The 19342-nt window shown below is 39.6% G+C and overlaps 1 protein-coding gene across 1 annotated transcript in view; it reads right to left on the bottom strand.

Annotated features, from left to right (window-relative positions):
- Positions 1-678: 678 nt before the first annotated feature.
- The window catches only part of LOC133110178 (basement membrane-specific heparan sulfate proteoglycan core protein-like), a 21062-nt gene continuing 2398 nt past the window's right edge, over positions 679-19342 (bottom strand). The window contains exons 2-7 of the mRNA XM_061220084.1: positions 15755-15947; positions 14839-15120; positions 4492-4767; positions 4026-4307; positions 2199-2474; positions 679-1028 (exon numbers count right to left, since the gene is read on the bottom strand). Of these exons, the coding sequence (XP_061076068.1) occupies positions 895-1028; positions 2199-2474; positions 4026-4307; positions 4492-4767; positions 14839-15120; positions 15755-15947 (1443 nt within the window). The 3' untranslated portion in view covers positions 679-894. The remainder of the gene's footprint in view (positions 1029-2198; positions 2475-4025; positions 4308-4491; positions 4768-14838; positions 15121-15754; positions 15948-19342) is intronic.

Raw genomic sequence — 19342 nt, 5'->3', positions numbered from 1 at the left:
GTCAACGACACTGTACAGGTTTTCTGAAATGTCTATTTTAAGGCAGTGAGAATACATCAGATACATGACCGAAGTCACCGGCACATCACACTGTGGTATAACCCTGGTGGACAGCACCCAAATCTCCCTTCTGGTACCACAGCCCCCAGAAACCTACTGCTGGGGGCAGGAGCAACCCTTGTTTAAATGAGATTTCCTTTTGCTAGTACATGTACTGTACATTTGTAATCCTAAACACAGAATTCAAAAACATGTTGCTTTGTGCTGTCGTCTTGTAAGCTGTTGAACAGAATGTAATGCACACACATGGCAGAGAGGCACTCAGTTAATTTAAGCAATGTTGATTTAACTTCTAGCACTAGGAAACCAGATGCTTTAATTATTTTACCTAAACATTATTATTATTTTACCATTAATCTTCCTTTTAATAATGAAGGCTATGAAAGTATTTTTAATGAATCTTTTTATTTGTGTGCAAAAATGAGTGGACCATCAAGGGATCTTGGTTTCCTTTTAAGGGGTACTTAATTTAAATTAAGGGGATTGGAATGGTTTCAGGGATAAATTAATGTATAATTAATGTCAATGTAAGGGATTTGTATTTCATAGTTTATTCAACTTGAAATGGTGTGTTCATCACTTCAGATTATACAAGCACAATTCATTACCCATTATACCACAGCTATATTCACTGTTCCACATTGTACTACACAAGTGTGGAGAGTCATCATTCAAAATTCTTGGTGTTATATACAGCATAAGAAAAGTAGGAGGAAGAAAAACATGTCTAATGTCGGCTACAGACAGTGAACTGAAGGTTGCAGGTTCAAGTACAGTTTGCAGCACAGTACTGGAATACTCCTGAGCAAGCTTAACCTGGATTAATTCAGTATACTATATCCAGCTGTATAAATCACACTCACTTGACTTCCTTGACTTCATTTTCATTCTCAGGCATATACATCCCAGTATAATCAGGATAATCCCCAGTAAGAATGAGCTGGTCACCAGGATCTTGCGCTTCAGAACTGACAGACAGGGAACACAAAACAAAGAGTGGGACCCCAAACCAGGCACATGATTATAAATGACTATTTGTAACACATTGTTGACCATCCTCAGGAGTGACATACTAGACCAGGGGTCAGCAACCCTGGTCCTGGAGAGCCGCAGGGTGTGCTGGCTTTCGTTGTTACTTGGCATTAATTGATCAATGAAAGCCGTTGATTGAACAGTTAACTCACCTCACCTGGTTTCTTGGGTCTGAATCGGTTGCTCATTTTAAGGTGGAGACGAAAGCCAGCACACCCTGCGGCTCTCCAGGACCAGGGTTGCCGACCCCTGTACTAGACTGTTCGTCAAGGTGTCCTTGGGTGTCCTACACGCCACATCACTGATCTGTGATTATGTCACACTACAAGGGGTAAAGACACCTGTTTGTCGTTCCCAATGTTCATATTCGGGCCCGATACGGGAAACTGGCGAGAACATTTTGTCAAATCTGGCTGAATTTGTGTAAAAATCTGGCTCAATTTGTGTAGTCTGATCCTGGCATTAGAGGCACTACATTATATCACTGTTGAATGGGAAACCGGTAGCCCTCACAAATTTGTCCCTTTACTCTTTAACCACTCACTTTCAAACTTTTACTCTTTAAGCACTTGTTTTCAAACTTTTACTCTTTAACCACTCGTTTTCAAACTTTTACTCTTTAAGCACTTGCTTTCAAACTTTTACTCTATAACCACTCGCTTTCAAACTTTTACTCTTTAACCACTTTAACTTTTACTCTTGGTTTAACAATATTGCAATTTTTTTAATATCATGTTTTTGCAATCAACTGGTGTGCGATTGGGATACACATCGTTTTGAGACAGAGGTTGTGTAACTGTTTGCTCATGAGAAGACATGATTTCGATAAAAATTCTCGATGATCATTTCAAACCACTTCCTAGGTCCAGTCACTTTTTTTGTGTTGGGTGGGACTATAACACTCGATTACTCTTTATGCTTAAAAATACCACTGTGCACTGCACAGCACTGCCTGGTTCTCTCTCTTTAACAGTAAAATGTATATTGCATACAAGGTACAGGAGTGTGATTTCCTGTCACCATGAGTGCTTGCAGGGTAGCGGAGGACGTGGTCTTGGGCGGGTCTCCTTTCATGAAATACCCCAAGAATAATAAGTGGAACATACCAATGTTGCGTTCTCTAAATCCTTCGCTGATCTCTGTGTAAGATGGCCTGTCTCTTCTGTTTCCTCTACAACTATATTCGCTGTTGTAGGAGTCGTTTGCTGAGGTCAGTATGAGTCTGTCTCTGCTGGGGTCCAGTAGAAGACTCTGTCCATCTCTGTACCACGTGTAGTTCCACTTAGCCGGGCTCCCATTAACCTCACACCTCAGTGTCAGACTGTCTGTCCTGAAGATCCCTGTCCATGGAGTCTCCAGGGTCAGCACAGCATGAGGACGAGCTGAAACACCACAGTAATTATGAAATGGTTCATTAGAGCACTGTGCTCAAATATAACTGATAATACTTCAAAATCCGGGGCCAAAACATGACAGAAAATATTATTCATAAGTTGGCATTTGTCTGTGTGCACTTTGTATGTGTGTGTGAGTGCAGACATGCATGTGCTCACGTGCGTGTGTCTGTTTGCAAGCATGTGCGTTCATAATACCGCTATGATTCATTTTATTTCAGTTGTCGTAAAAGGTGAACAACAACACTACAAATAACAGTACAGAAATATACAAGCACACACAGCCAATATTATGCCACTTCATGACTTGGCCATAGGGAGGTATCCTGAACCACTGTGACAAGTCTCATTGTTCCCATGTGGCTTGGCCAAAACTGGGAATAGGATGGATAATTGCATTTCCAAAATGGAGGCATATCCAAGGTCGGCAACATAAAAGGTACAGATCTATGTTCTAGATGAGGAAATTTTATATAACAGCAAGTTTTATAGATCTAAAAGAAAGCAATGATTTTTCATGAATTTAAGAATAAAACAAGATATATTATGCTCGATAGTGCCACCATATGATTCAATTGAGTCAATACTCTCTTGCTAGTTTGGTTCTTCATTTGAGTGCCAATATAGGTACCATATTTCATGAACTTCATTTAAACTGTTTTGGAGTCATTAGCAATTTTATAAGCCACGTCCACATTGATATTTTTTTACTCTGGAAATCTAGTATGGTTGACATGATTGAGGCAAATTTGTTCTCCGGGCAGAGACATTGGGATATGGGAAATAATGCTCATGACATTAGTGCAGAGAGAGAAATAAGCTTATTGAAATAATCACAGGTTTTATGAATTACTATAGCATCCCCGATGGAGCAATTTTTGTTTGCTAGTACATGGTGACCAGTAGTACATATCTACCAAATTCTAAGAGGATTGGACCTTGTTAAGTTCTTCCAATGAGTGCTACATTTTGATTGGCTGATGGCAGCTATGTTCTTCGAACATTCGTGGATGATCTGTCTGGATCTGTGGCCAAGGCATGGGATACAAAATGTGAAGTCATTGGGTAATTTGATTTATGAGCTGTGGCCTGTGGAACCAAACTTTGGGTGGATCCTTGGGTTGACATGCCGAAGAGAATAATTAAGTTTTGTGATAATATTACTTTTTGTTCATTAGCATTTGAGTTATTAGCATTTTTCTGAATAGGATTTTGCCGAAGGTTGGTCTAAAGAGGGCGCATACCAAATTTTGGTTGATTTTTCTAGGAGAAGAAACATTTGAAGTGTTTTAAAAAAAAAAAAGAAAATAAATTCTGAATTCATGGGTCATAAAAATTTGGTAAAAACAGGCCATATGCTTCAAAAGCTATAGCCCAAAAAACATCAAACATTTCACTTTGTTCCTATAGAGCCACCAACCGGTCAATTGGGGTAAGTTTTGTTGACAGAGTAGCAGGTGGGAAAACAACATTCTTCTGTGAAAGCACTTTTAAGACAGAAAATTAAGCCAGAAAAAAGAGCTAAATGTATTTTGTTACCAGTAATGTTGAGTTTGAAAGAGTCACTATATCGGGTGTAGAAAGGGCCTCTCCCTCTCCCTGCTCGACACCCGTACTCTCCCCTGTGGGACTCAGCAGCATGGCGGATGGTGTAACTGGACCCGTCAGTGCTGGTTAGTGGTGCTCTCTGTGTTTCTCTGTACCAGAGATACTTCCAGCCAGCAGGATCTGTGCCAACCCTACAGCTCAGGGTCACTGTATCTTCTGTGAAGAGCTCTCCACTGGGGGAGTCCAGGGGCAGCTGTGGTTTGGGTTTGTTCCCTACAAAAATGGGCAAAGTTTCAGGTGTTCAAATTCTATTCACGATTAATAAAAGACACAGAAGTTACTGAATTCTGGGAAAAGGCCAACCTGCTTTGGAAGAGGTATGAACAAATTAAAATACTAGATTCTAATCATTTTAATGATTACTTCTGCATTTGCTATGATAGAAATGACAACTTACCAGAAACCTTCAGTGCAATCGTATTGCTGCTGCCAGTATACAGTTCTCTTTCTTCATGCAGTCCTTTACATGTGTATGTTCCTGATTCTGACTCATCAGCAGACAGGATCTCATAGGTGTCCTTAGTCATGTCCACAGGAAGTTCTTTTTCACCTCTGTACCATTTATACACCCACACAGGAGAGCGTCCCTGAATGTCACAGTGCAGAGTCACTCTCTCTCCATTAAAGAAGTTTGTCCAATTAGTCTGTAGAGTCAGAACCACGGGTGGGAGAGCTGGCAAGACCAGGAGACAGAGTGCAGGATGAAGATGCAGTCACAGACTGGATTATGGATTATTTACGCTTGTCAGTCAACTCCTTTCCACACAATTATATATATTTGTGAATATTAGATTAATAATAATTACACTTAACATACAATTACACGTGAACATAAATATTGGGCTATCTGATGTTCACAGCAAATAAATTAGGAAAGGACAGAGATACCTTTAATTGGAAATTAAATTTTAATAAATGAAGTTAACACCTTGGTGTAATTTTAGACTGATTTAAGTTTTAAAGCCCATATTAGAGATCAAGACAGCATTCTTTGATTTGAGAAATATTGGTAATGTACAGCCATTTTTAACACAGCAGGATTTGTAACAGTCACAAGAGCATAATAAGGCAAGCAACAAAAAGCAGTGAAGTAACTGGAAGGAATATATCTGGATGCTTCAAATTAAGAAATACATGAGCAAAGAACCAATTAATTTGCCCTTAACCTTGACTTTGAAATACATGACAGAAAATGCACATCAATATTTACACAACCCAAATTAACATCTCAACATTAAGCTTGATGGTGACTGAATGCAGGCCAATGCATGGCTGCAAGTGCAATGTGCACAATTAGAAATGTGGTTACACTTCAAGAGTCTCAGTGTGAACAAGCACTCCAATGAACACAGCCTAAAAGACTGGCTTACTTTTCAGTCTCCAACACATGACTTTTTTTCTGTAAAGAGACAAATACTGTTCTCCTGCTTTTTTCAACATGTTTGAGTTTAATTGGTTCAGTTGTCCATTTAAAAAGAGAAATATGATGTTCTGACGATATGAAGTGATAATGATCATATTCTCTAAATTAAATTAACATATTGCCTTACATCTCACTGTCAGAGTATATGGATTGCTGATTATCGTGCTGCGATTTTCAGCCTTTGCTTCACACCAATACTGAGCACTGTCAGACTCCACCACCTGGTTCAGGGTGTAAACAGCAGAGCCTTCTCCAGTATAGGAGTACGGTGTGGTCTCTTCTGCTTCTCTTAACTTCTTCCAGGAGTACTCCCATCGGGTGAATGGATCTGAATCCTCTACCTTACAGCTGAGACGCACAGTCTCCTGTAACCACACATCTGGCCCTTGTGGATCAGCAGTCAGGACAGTCCGAGCAATGGTCTCTAGTGGAGAGAGATTGGCCCCGTGAAAAGAAAGGATGTGGAATGGCTTGATAAAACAAGCATTCAGCATTAACAGCATGTAAAAATGTTCGCAGTCAGCCAATGTTTACTTATTGATGAGCAATTTCACAAAAATTATCAGCAGCCCAACTTGCAGGCATTTAGCAATAGAGCATGAATGTTTGTTAAAGTAATACATTTATTTATAATTATAATTATAATGGCAGTACTTGTTTGTATTTGAAATGCTGAGTTTGTTGTGTACTAACTTTAATCACAATGTACTGTAGCTGACATTGTACTGATGGTAGGTACTTTCCCCTTTGGTAAAAAAAGCCATTTCCCCAAAATAATAACTTGATAAGAATACTGTAAAATATCCTAAAATAAATAAGTTGCAAGTACTTAAAAATATTTACCTTTCTCCTGTACAAACAAAAGCAGGACTATGTATACTGGGGGAAATAATTAAAATGAGGATTATTCAGCTATAAAGCAAACCAGCAGTACAAGTGTAGTGCACAGACACTTTGTGTAGATATGATCACAAGGAGAATATTTGGAACAAATACATTCTCAAAGCTTCCTTGTTTTCTTGACATACAGAAGGACACCTGAAAAGCACTTTGTATGTACAGGAACCCTTTTAACGCTGCCATAGGGGGCACCTGCCACTCTAGTATGCTGTGTTTTCTTCTCCTACTTCATAAACAGTTTGTGTGTAAAATGAGTATTAAATGCACTTTCTGACTAACTTATATGGATTCCACACAACAGGATCATAATCTTATGTACACAATGACACATACTGATGCACAGTGCTTCATTCACACCTAGAATGCATTATTCCCAATTTTTTTCTAACTCTGTGTGTAATTTGTTCTCACTTAAAGTCACCCACAAGAAAGACATTTAAAAAAAAAACTCACATGCTGCTGTGGTAAATTCATACATGTTCAGCTTTCTCTCCCCTGTTGTTGGTTAGACATGCATGTCCCTGCAGCGCTGGCTGACTTTGTTAGCGGATATGTCTGCTCCCTTTAGCAGCTGTGGTCATGCAGTAGTCTGAATCCCCAGTGTGGTCAAAGCTAGTTCTCATAAACCGTCCACAAAAAACTCCAAAAGTAGACAGACACAAACCCCCACAAACGCACACACACAGTGTCTTCCTTTCTGAAATGTATCTTAACTTTTCTTTATATCCTTATTTATTTATTTCTTTATTTATTAATGAATAAATGCATTTATTCATTCATGTTGCTGTTACCATCTACAGTAACAGGAAGGAAACTGCACAATGAGAATAGAATGTAATGAAGATGAAAATGAGATGCAGGGGAAAACAGAGAACAGTTTCATGGTTTCTTTTCATCACATTTTTCAGGTCACTATAATACTGTCATGGCCAAACTGGAATCATTGTGTTCTATCTGCAGATGGTATAGTTTTCGTGACATCACACTTTCTTATTCCAAGTCCTCTATCATAGATGTTAATTAATTGTTACATTAATTGTTTAAACAGTAATTCTTTTTTGCGATCAACATTTTTATTGTTTTTCCAAATGGAGGGGGGGGGGGGTTACAGACATATCAAAAGTTGTATGTTAAATTGAGAAAAGAAAAAGAAAAAAGAAGAAAAAAGAAAAAACATCAGGTTGGTAAGACAATACATAAAGCAACAAAAACAGCAGATAGATCACAACAAAGATTGTCTAGTTGTTGTCCCTAGCAGAAATTATCCTGGATGAGAAAGAGTTCCAAGATTGTACAGTCACTGGTCGTGCCTTATTAAGTCGCGCAGTTGTATGTTCAAGGTTGACAATGTTGACAAGGCTATGGATCCAAAATTATTTCATACACATATCCGGAGTAAACCAGTTTTTTTTTTGCAGAGGTAAACCCTGAGAATACCATTTTGAACTGAATTTGCTTTAGATTGATGTCAGAATTATCATTAAGGAGACAAAAACCAGGATTAGGAACATAACAAATATCAAGTATATCCGCTAAAACTGAGTTTACATCAAACCAGAACTTAGAGATAACTGGACAATCCCAAAACATGTGTAAGAATGTTCCGGGTGAAGCAGTGTTACATATATGACAGTTGTTAGTTACTTCTGGAATCTCTTATAGGGTGTGATGTAGGCTCTGTGTATGGTTTTGAAGTGAATTAGTTGGTGAGCTAGGTTCTTAGAAGTCATATTTAAATTGCACCATATTCTCTCCCAATCTAAGTTTATATTCCAACTCCCCAGCTCCCTGTTCCATATGGATTCAATTGGTAAAGCCTTGGCCCTGTGCTGAATCAGTGTACTATATATTAAAGAGACAGAAGATCTGCCCAGTAATGGTGCAATCCATTGTAACATGGGATGTGAGGGGAGAGGAGAATTCCAGGGAACTCCATATGTTTTTAAGGCAGATCTTAGCTGAAAGTAAACAAAATAAGAGGACGCAGGAAGAGAAAAGCGTGTTCTTAAGTCTTGTATGTAACAAAGACCTTGAGTGTCATATATATCACCTAATGTATTCACTCCAAGAGATGACCAAGATGGTTGATGAAATGGCTTGTTACCGCATAATAACCTCGGGTTATGCCATAGTGGAGTGTTCTGACAGAATTTAGAAGGGGCGCCCATCCAACGTTCTGCTTTCTTCCACACCTGTATTGCATTGATGGGCCCAAAATTATTTTTAATTGTTTTGTTTGTTACGCTAGAGAATAGGATGTCTTGCAGCTTGTGTGGTAATATTTTAGCAGATTCAATCAATTTTCATGCAGTGGTAGACTATGGGTCAACCCATGTGCTGAGTGCTCTGATCTGAAAAGACCAATAGTAAAGTTCAAAGTTTGGTACAGCCAAACCACCCAGCAGTTTGGGTCGTTGCAGTGTAGTCAAACAAACCCTAGGCCGTCTCCCATCCCAAATAAAACTGGAAATCATGGAGTGAATGTCTTCAAAGTAATTTGGAGGGGGACAGAGTGGTAACATAAAGAAAAGAAAATTGAGACAGGGCAATATGTTCAATTTAACTGTATTAATTCTACCTTGAAGAGACGTCTTTAGATTCTTCCATCTATGGATGTCTGATTTTATTTTGCTTAGCATAATGTTGAAGTTGTCTCTGTTAATTTCATGTATGTTTTTATAGACTGTAATGCCCAGATATGTAAAAGAGCATTTGGTCTGAATATAGGTGGGAATAGGAGTATTTGTGTGTATATTATTTAGATGCATAAGTGCAGATTTTGTCCAATTAATTTTGTAGCCTGACAGGCTGCTGAAATTATCAAATTCCTTAATGACTGGGTGAATAGAGGTGTCAAAGTTATCTAAGAACAAAATTATATCATCCGCATATAGAGATATAATATGATTATGATGACCAATTTTCATTGGGGAAGCTGTAGATTGCCTAATGGCTTGTGCCAAAGGTTCCAGAGAAAGACAAAATAAAAGTGGCAAGAGTGGACACCCCTGTCTTGTTCCACGCTGTAGGGTAAATGGAGAAGATATTATGTCCCCTGTTAGAACACTTGCTAAAGGTGAGTGGTATAGCGCCTTGACCATTGCTATAAAATTATGTCTGAAACCAAAATGTTGTAATACTGCCCACATATATTTCCACTCTATCCTATCAAAGGCTTTCTCTGCGTCAAGTGAAAACACGGCACAAGGATTTGGGTGTGTCTCTGCCATAACTATAATGTGTAGCAGCCTTCTCATGTTATCAGATGCATAGCGTCCCTTGATAAAGCCTGTTTGGTCTTCATTGACTAGAGATTGAAGAACTTTTTCCAGGCGCAGAGCAAGTACTTTGGCATATATCTTAAGATCACTTGTAAGTAAGGATATTGGTCTAAAACTAGAGCACTCAAAGGGATCTTTTCCCTTTTTCAAGAGTAAGGTGATGAGTGCTGTTTTTTGGTCTCTATGAAATGTCCCACTCTTGATTGCAAAGTTAAATGAATCAAGCATGAGTGTGCCCACAATGTCCCAAAGTTCTACATAAAGCTCTGGTGGGAGGCCATCCAAGCCAGGCGATTTGCCTTTATTGAGACATTTCAAAGCTCTATGTAGTTCATCCAGCTTTAACGCGGCTTCCAGATCATCTTGGATCTGGAATCTTGGTTTGTTCGAGGCAGGGAAGCTCCAATTTGTCAAGAGAATGCTTACAGGTAGCATCGTCATAAGCAATCTCTGATTTGTATAGATTTTCATAAAATGTTAAAAATGTATTATTGATGGCCTGCGGATTGGTTGTAATTTTGCCATCAGGTTTATTTATTGCTGGGATGTGAGCTTTTGTTTCACATTCCTTAAGCATAAGAGCCAGCAGATGACTAGGCCTCTCTGATTCAAAGTAGTACTTTTGTCTAGTTCTATGCAGGATAAATTCGGCCTTTGATACAGCCAGTGTATTATATTTATCTTTCAAAGATGTCAGCAGTTTAGACTGATCATCTGAGAAGCTATGTTTTTGTAAGTTCTCTAACGATTCTATTTTGTTTTCAAGATTTGTGATCTGGGAAGCTTTTGTTTTAGCTAGAGTTGAGGAGAATGAAATACAGAAACCACGAATAAAGCACTTTGTGGCCTCCCATAAAACTTGTGGATTGGAGCATTCCTTTGAGTTAATATCTAGAAAATCTTTTAATTGAACTTTGAGTGAACTAAGAAATCCAGAGTTAGTAAGTAAAGATGTGTTTAAACGCCACCAGGGGGCCTTTGTCTTAATGTTGGGCAGATCAACGTTGCATAATAATGCAGAGTGATCAGATAGTAGAATTGGTGAGATAGTAATGGACGTATGTCCGGCAAGTAAGGTTGGGCTAAGAAAAATCTAATCTATCCGGGAGAATGTCTTATGTCTATTGGAGAAAAATGTGTAATCCCTAGCAGTAGCATTCTGCATACGCCAAATAACAACAAGATTTAAATCTGTGATAAGTGTATTCAATAGGCTAGATGAAGGATTGACTATTGCATCTGAATTAGACTTATCAAGAGATGGATTAAGAACTGCATTGAAATCACCTCCCACCACTAAAGAACAGTCATTTTGTTCTAATAACGTGTTTCCAATGTAAGCAAAGAAGTCTCTGTCAGGTTCATTTGGACAGTATATGGATGTGAACGCCAATTTATGATTGAGTATGCTAACACGGGCAAAAGCAAGTCTTCCATTCTCATCATTACCAGTGATATTTACATCGCAGGACATTTTCCGGTTAAGAAGGATACATACTCCCTTGGTATTGTTTAGGGCGCACGATGATACAATTAATCTGTAATGTTTATTTTGAAATCGTGCCACATCGCATTGTTTTAGGTGCGTTTCTTGGATCAGGGCAATGTCCACCTTTTTACGATGAAGATACTCAAGAACACGAGTTCGTTTGATAGCGGAGTTTAGGCCATTCACATTGAGTGATAATATATTCAATGGCTGCGTCGACATATTACACGGCCAAGATCTGTCTTAAAATATAAACGTGTATAAGATAGAACATATGCGTGCGATCGTCCTGCCAATTACTGTACCGATGCCCCAATGCCGATGTTCTAACAAAGAATATGACTATGTCTGTAACGGGGAAGGGGTGGGGAAAACTATATACAAAAACAAACACAGACCGCACAGAGGAAAAACCGTAGGTCTGTAAAAACATAAGCATTGTCTGATTTGTGACCAATCCACACCAACTCATAGCTATAGTAACAGATAAGCCCACACAGTCATAACAAAAAAGATATCACCTCTCGAACTGGTGGAGCTAGGCTAATTTAACATGCTAGTGTTAAATCAGACTGGAAGCAACTAGTAGCCTAGCTAATCTTACATTCCAAATATTCCAAAATACCTTGTAGTAAGGATCCTGCGACTGTCTATTGCTACAACTTGTAAATGTTAAGTCATGAAAGTTCATTCCTTCATATCCACTAAGTTGCCTTCTCTGACATGTGGAGGATCCCCGTGGTTCTTGTCTATGGTCGGATTTGAGGTTGTGGCAGTGGGAGCGTGTCTATGTTCCCACAGCTCTATGTTCCCACAGCACTATGTTCCCACAGCTCTATGTTCAGTTGACTTCACACTCAGCAGGCTGCTTGCATGGGACCTGAAGAAATCCAGTGTATGTTTGTGCAATTTAGACACAGTACACGTTCAATTATCTATAAGTTTTTAATGAACAAGCAAACAAGCGAAATAAGAAAAAAAAAATACACTATTTATGCAGTTCACTTAAAACTGGAAAGGGCTCTACATCAGTACTTTTCAACCTTTTATGTGCCAGGAACAGGCATCTGCAAGTGCTGTCCTTTGAGGACTATTTTGACATCTAAATATATAAAGTTCAGTTTACACGATCAATAATAAACATTTCATTTTGAAAAAAAATTTAATCTTAGAAATGTGGGAACATAGGGCTGTGGGAACATAGGGATGACCCCGTGGCAGTAGCTCCACCATCGCGCCGTACTGGTGTAGAGGTGGACCTCCGTGGAAGAGAGTTGATGAAATCTTCGGCGGCTTGAGGGGAGTCGAACATCTTCTTTTCACCTTTATACTGCAGTTTAATCCGCGCAGGGTAGATGAGAAATGGCTCCAGGCCCATGTCTTTAGCTTTCTTCATGGTAGAGCTAAAGCTCCTTCTCCTTGCTGTCGTCGCTGGACTGTAATCTGGAAAGAACAGGAGCATGCTAGCTGTTGGTGCCGAAGCGGTTGGAGACTGGCGGGTGGCTCCGTTGGAAGCGCACTTCACTAGATAAACTTGACGTGCCCCGTTAAGGATAGCCGATCTGTCTTGCCAACGCAGTAATTTGAAGATGAGGGTGCGTGGCTTGTTGGAGTTAGCCTCTCCTCCATTATACACACGATGAGCCCGCTCAATGTCAATGTTTCGGTCCACCAATGAAGGGATCCACTTGGGGAGATTATCTTTGAGGTAGCCGATTGCATCCGAACCCTCCACTGTTTCTGGTAAATCAACCAGCCTTATGTTATTTCTTCGCTCCCGGTCCTCCAGATGTGTCAACTTTGTAGTGAGCTGTTCTAGCTGTGTTCTTAGCTCGATAACTGATCGCCTATCCTCTCGTGCAACTGCCTGAACAGACTCCATGCCGTCTTGGGTCCTTTGGGCTACATTTTCAAGTTCACTGCTAATCTCCTTCACAGTTTCATTAGCTTTTTGAATTTCCATTCGTAAATCACGCAGTGCTGGGACCAGGATAGAGTCAACAGCTTCCCTGACAGCGGAGGCAACCACCACATCTAGACCACGTTGTTATTCTTGGAGGGCTAGCTTTATGCCATTAGCTATAGCTGCATCGAGTTCTTCCTTGGAGATGGCAGAATCCTTGAATTTTTTCTTTAAAGGCGATTGTTCATTATCCCTTTTCTGTGTTTCTTTGTTTGAGGAAGGATTCATGATTGAAAAGATGTCGAAGTATTTGAGGTATATGATAGGATTATTGAGAAAACAAGACTATGAGAGCAGAGCTAAAAACTATGCTGGCTTCGCTGCCGATGGGTCACGTTATCCTTTAAACAGTAATTCTGTACTGTACAGAAAAATGAAATAACCCAGAGAAATCTTTACGATTTAAAGGAGAATTTTACCAAAGACATTTTTTATCTGAGTAATATTGCTTTCTATCTACCTCCGGCCTCCGCTGCTGAATACAAGACAAGTTTTTGTGACCTCCAGGCTGGATTACCAAAACTACAGCCTCATTTACACCCCACTAATCAAACTGCTACACGTCCACTGGTCAAAACCCATGGTATAATGGATTATAGTGGACCAAGTATCAGGCAGTTTTGCCTAACAATCTATTAGCCTCTACCACAAGGCTGAGACTTGGCTGTAGGTGAACTTTCATCAAAACCATGACCCAAAGCATACCTAAAAATACACACAGAAATGGATCCTTAATAACAAATGTTCTGCAATGGCCATCTCAGGCATCAAACCTTTGGGCAGAACTGAAGAGACTGCTTCATATGAGCAAACAGGAGAATGTGAAGGATCTGGCAAGGATCTGCATAGAGCAGTGCTCTCCAACTCTGGTCCTGGAGAGCTACTGGGTCTGCTGGTTTTTGTTTTCACCTTAAAATCAGCACCCTGTTGACTAAGTTAACTGCCTAATCAACAGCTCTAATTAATTAATGAAGTGCAGAGTAACAAAAACCAGCACACCCTGTAGCTCTCCAGGACCAGGGTTGGAGAGCACTGCTCAATGCAGATCCTTGACAGATCCTCCTGTAGTATCTTTTCTGCACTAGCAATCAGGGGTTTGTTTTGTTAACTTGAAATGAAGTGTTGATGCCCGTATTTGTAAATGGTTTTGATATCTATAGGACAGACAGAGTAAGCAAGGGTGGAGGTGGCGTTGCCATATACAGTATGTTAGGTCTTGTTGCTCAGTATATAGTCTTACTCTAAATATCATCTCAATACACAATTACTTGTATTTATTGCCATGAAATTGGAGATTGGTCATCATGACTTTATTTTAATATCTCATAGGCCTCCCTCAGTGCCTGCAGATGCCTTAAATAAGCTAGCTAGCAGTTCCCCGTCTCATACATACAAAGGTGTTTATGTTGGACCACTTCAATATAGACTGCCAATACGTAGCATTCAGAAACATCAAAAATCTTAGGAATGATCTCGTCCGCTTGTCGGTGCAGGATGAAATACCTGCTTCTGAGTCACAGAAATACCTGCTTCTGATGGATGATTACTTATGCTGGTCAGTCAACATATATCTACACAATATTACAAAGGTAAAATAAAGTAGACATTTATAAATACTGGTTATTACAGTTACAGAAGAACATAAAAACAGGTTGATGTCATTTTCATAGCATAACAACATTACTCACCATCTACAGTCAGTGTCACATAGTTGCTCTTTTCAGTGGAAACAGCTCTTCCTGATATTCCCCCCCTACAGTAGTATCTTCCCCTGTGTGACAGATCTAGAGCTGGGATTGTGAACTCATTTGTGCTTCTGGAGGATGCACTGTTACGAGACTCTCCGTCTCTGTACCACTGATATCTCCACTCATTCTGCTGGCTCTGAATGTCACATTTCAGAGTGACTTTCTCAGAGGGGTAGAACGTCCTCCATGCAGGCTCCAGGGTTAGCACAGCAGGCGGTGGAGCTGCCAGAACAGGACACAATCAAACCCAGCACTGAGCCCGAGAATTTCAGCTCTTCACAAATGTTTGTCTTTACAGTACTTTTCAGCAGGGATGCATTAAAAATGGCATTACATTTTAATAAATGAAGTTAACGCCTTGGTTGATTTGTTTTAAAGCCCATATTAGAGATCAAGACAGCATTCTTTGATTTGAGTAATGTTGCCAATGTACAGCCATTTTTAACACAACAGGATTTGTAACAGTCACAAGAGCATAATAAGGCATGCGACAAAAAGCAGTGAAGTAACTGGAAGAAATACATCTGGATGCTTCAAATCAAGAAATGCATGAGCAAAGAACCAATTCATTTGCCCTTAACCTTGACTTTGAAATACATGACAGAAAATGCACATCAATATGTACACAACCCAAATTAACATCTCAACATTAAGCTTGATGGTGACTGAATGAGGCCAATGCGTGGCTGCAAGTGCAATGTGCACAATTAGAAATGTGGTTACACTTCAAGAGACTGCTTTTTTCAAAATGTTTGAGTTTAATTCAGTTGCCCATTTAAAAAGATAACTATGATGTTCTGACGATATGAAGTGATAATGATCATATTCTGTAAATTAAATTTACATATTGTCTTACATGTCACTGTCAGAGTATACGGAGTCTTGCGATCTTCAGCCTTTGCTTCACACCAATACTGAGCACTGTCGGACTCCACCACCTGGTTCAGGGTGTAAACAGCAGAGCCTCCTCCAGTATAGGAGTAGGGTGTGGTCTCTTCTGCTTCTCTTAACTTCTTCCAGGAGTACTCGGGTGAATGGATCTGAATCCTCTACCTTACAGCTGAGACACACAGTCTCCTGTAATCCACGTCTGACCCTTGTGGATCAGCAGTCAGGACAGCCCGAGCACTGGTCTCTAGTGGAGAGAGATTGGTCCAGTGAAAAGAAAGGATGTGGAATCAGCATTATCAGCATGTAAAAATGTTCACAGTCAGCCAATGTTTACTTATTGATGAGCAATTTCACAAAAATTATCAGCAGCCCAACTTGCAGGCATTTATCAATAGAGCATGAATGTTTGTTAAAGTAATACATTTATTTATAATTATAATTACAATGGCAGTACTTTGTACTTTGTATTTGAAATGCTGAATTTGTTGTGTGATAACTTTAATCACAATGTACTGTAGCTGACATTGTACTGATGATAGGTACTTTCCCCTTTGGTAAAAAAAAGCCATTTCCCCAAAAGAATTACTTGATAAGAATACTGTAAAATATCCGAAAATAAATAAGTTGCAAGTACTTAAAAATACTTACCTGTCTCCTGTATAAACAAAAGCAGGACTAGGTATACTGGGGGAAATAATTAAAATGAGGATTATTCAGCTATAAAGCAAACCAGCAGTACAAGTGTAGTGCACAGACACTTTGTAGCTCTCCAGGACCAAGGTTGGCATAGAGGAATGATCCAAAATCCCTCCAAATGTTTTCCTTAACCTTGTCAAGCTTTACAGGAAAAGTCAGAGGTGGATGCACCATGCACTAAACCACTGTGCCAATAATTATGGAACCTTGATTTGGGTGAAATAATTTTTTGTTTGATTTTGGTGGGTTCCATTGAAACTTTTATAAAGTACAGTATTTATCTCAATAATTAAACTTTTATTATTTTTTTTTTTTTTTCCACTAGCAGTCAGGGGTGTGTTTTGTACATGCTGCCATCATGACTGCCGTGCATATACTTAAATACAGAAATGACTTCTTGATGTTTGCTAGGTAACCATACAATAGACATGTAAACTTCTTGTATCAGAGACTGGTCATGATGTTTTTTTCTCTGTAAACTTGGTTGAAATTAAGTGTTACTGTAGTCTTACTGTAAATATCATCTCAATGCACAAATACTTATATTTATTGCCATGAAATTGGAGATTTGTCATCATTACTTTATTGTAATATCTCATGATATCTCATAGGCCTCCCTATATCTCATAGCTCAGCAGTCGTCTGGCAGTCGGAGGGTTGCCGGTTCGATTCCCACCCTGGCTGTGTCGAAGTGTCTCTGAGAAAGACACCTAACCCTTAAATCCTCCTGAGGAGCAGGTTGGTGCCTTACTTGGCATCCTCACACCGAAGCACAGAATGTAAAGTATCTGACTAAGTCCAGCTCAGCTGACCTCATGTTTTTTTATAGACCAGAGAAAAGTGTAACAAGTGTTGCCCCATAGCCTGAAATAGAGATGTAAAAGTAAGGAAGTAAGGAACTCATATTATGGTCAAGAGAAAATGCAAGATGCTGAATTGGCTTTAAATGACTTAATACTGTAAATGCTTAGAATTCATTGTAGACAATAATGTCCCCTTTAAGAAATTTAGAACAAAAAAAATCTCTGCCGCCAATGACCTTACCTATAATTTTCCTCAGGGAATATATTTTGGGCTTTAGCCAGATGCAGCATAGTCCCATCTAATTGGCTTATCTTCAAACAGCTCTGGAATAAATGCTGCTTTCAGAAAGCCAAATCAGGTTTGTATTTATATTCTTCCACCAATCTAATTCCAGCAAATTCTGGAAGGTTGTTAAATGATGTTAAAAGGATAGCAGTATATAAATGCAGCTCACTGCGCCTTTTGCCAATTAATGCCTCTCATTCACCCATTCACACAAACTCGCACACAGCAACAGTGATACGCTGCCATGCAAGGCACCGAGCAGTTCGCTGGGAGAAATTGTGGGTTAGGCAAGTTCATAGTCATGCCAGCACCTCCTTATCAGTGCTGGACATATAGAATATTTTCCCTAGTTATTCCTAGTTATTCTATGTTTATCTTATGAATCAGTATGATTATCTTATGTTATGTATCAGTATCTGTACTAATTTGCTCTAACACAACACTGTAGAAGTATATTTGTACTAACACAACACTGAAGAAGTACACTGAAGTTTGATATTTGCACTGTATTGTATTATTTTTTATATATTCCCAGCACTGAGCCAAAGCATGCAGCCTTAATTGCCGCATTGGACCTACAACCTATAAAGACAGGTGCGGCGCTTCCCTCAGGGGCTTTTTCTTCTACAGACTGCTCACCTTTTGCAGCTGGCTTTAGTGCTTGCTGTGACAGGGTTGGAGTGAAAACCTACAGGATGGTAGATCTCCAGAAACAGCGTTGGGCAGCCTTACTCTAGCTCAGGGGTCGGCAACCCTGGTCCTGGAGAGCCGCAGGGTGTGCTGGCTTTCGTTGTTACTTGGCATTAATTGATCAATGAAAGCCGTTGATTACAGTTAACTCACCGCACCTGGTTTCTTGGGTCTGAATCGGTTTCTTATTTTAAGGTGGAGACGAAAGCCAGCACACCCTGCGGCTCTCCAGGACCAGGGTTGCCGACCCCTGCTCTAGCTGTTGAATGAGGTGTGCTTTGTTAGGGTTGGAGTGAAACCCTACAGGATGGTAGATCTCCAGGAACAGGGTTGGGCAGCCCTGCTGTATACTGTATATTTGCATGTGTGCATTCCTGTTGGTTATTTCGTTTCATGTTCAGTAAAGTCTCTGTTGGTTTATTAATTTACTCATGCCTTCTTTGAGTCCCTGCGTTTGGTTCAGTAACCAGCCAACCCATCACATCTGATCATCTGCTTAAACCCTGTTGCTGAACAAATGAACGGCCTACATGATGTATTCTGCCAGGCCTGTATTGCAGCCACTGTCAGTTCCTGTTCATTTCAGGGGTTTCTTTTTGTCTTCAGCAAGGGAAACGTACATTTAGTAGTATGATTAGGGGTATTGTCCTGCTTCAAGGTAAAACACCATCCAATGAAATTTGAGGCATTTCATTGCATCTAAGGTAATTTGTGCAGAATTCAGATTTCATTTGCACCGGCTGTCAGCAATCACATCACTAAAGACAAGTGAGCCTGTTGTAGTGGCAGCCATACATGCCCAAGCCATACCTCCACCTTCACCAAGCTTTAGTGATGAGAGGAGTGCTTTAGATCATAAGCAGATCCTTTTTTTCTCCACTCTTTCCTCTTTCCCTCTCTTTGGTACTGGTCAATACTCATTTGTCCACTAGGCTTTCTTTTAGAAGTCTACAGTTTTTTAAATGTACTTTTTAGCAAACTATCTTTAACTTTAAGTTTTCGTCCCAGAAAATAGGCGGGCTATGAATAAAAAAGGGCTGCAATGGTTCACCTGACATGGATGTAAATATTTTAGAAT

This window comes from Conger conger, chromosome 14, assembly GCF_963514075.1.
Source record: "Conger conger chromosome 14, fConCon1.1, whole genome shotgun sequence".
Lineage (NCBI taxonomy): Eukaryota > Metazoa > Chordata > Actinopteri > Anguilliformes > Congridae > Conger > Conger conger.
Note: the sequence above shows the minus strand (reverse complement) of the source record. Positions and strands in the feature narration are given on the sequence as shown.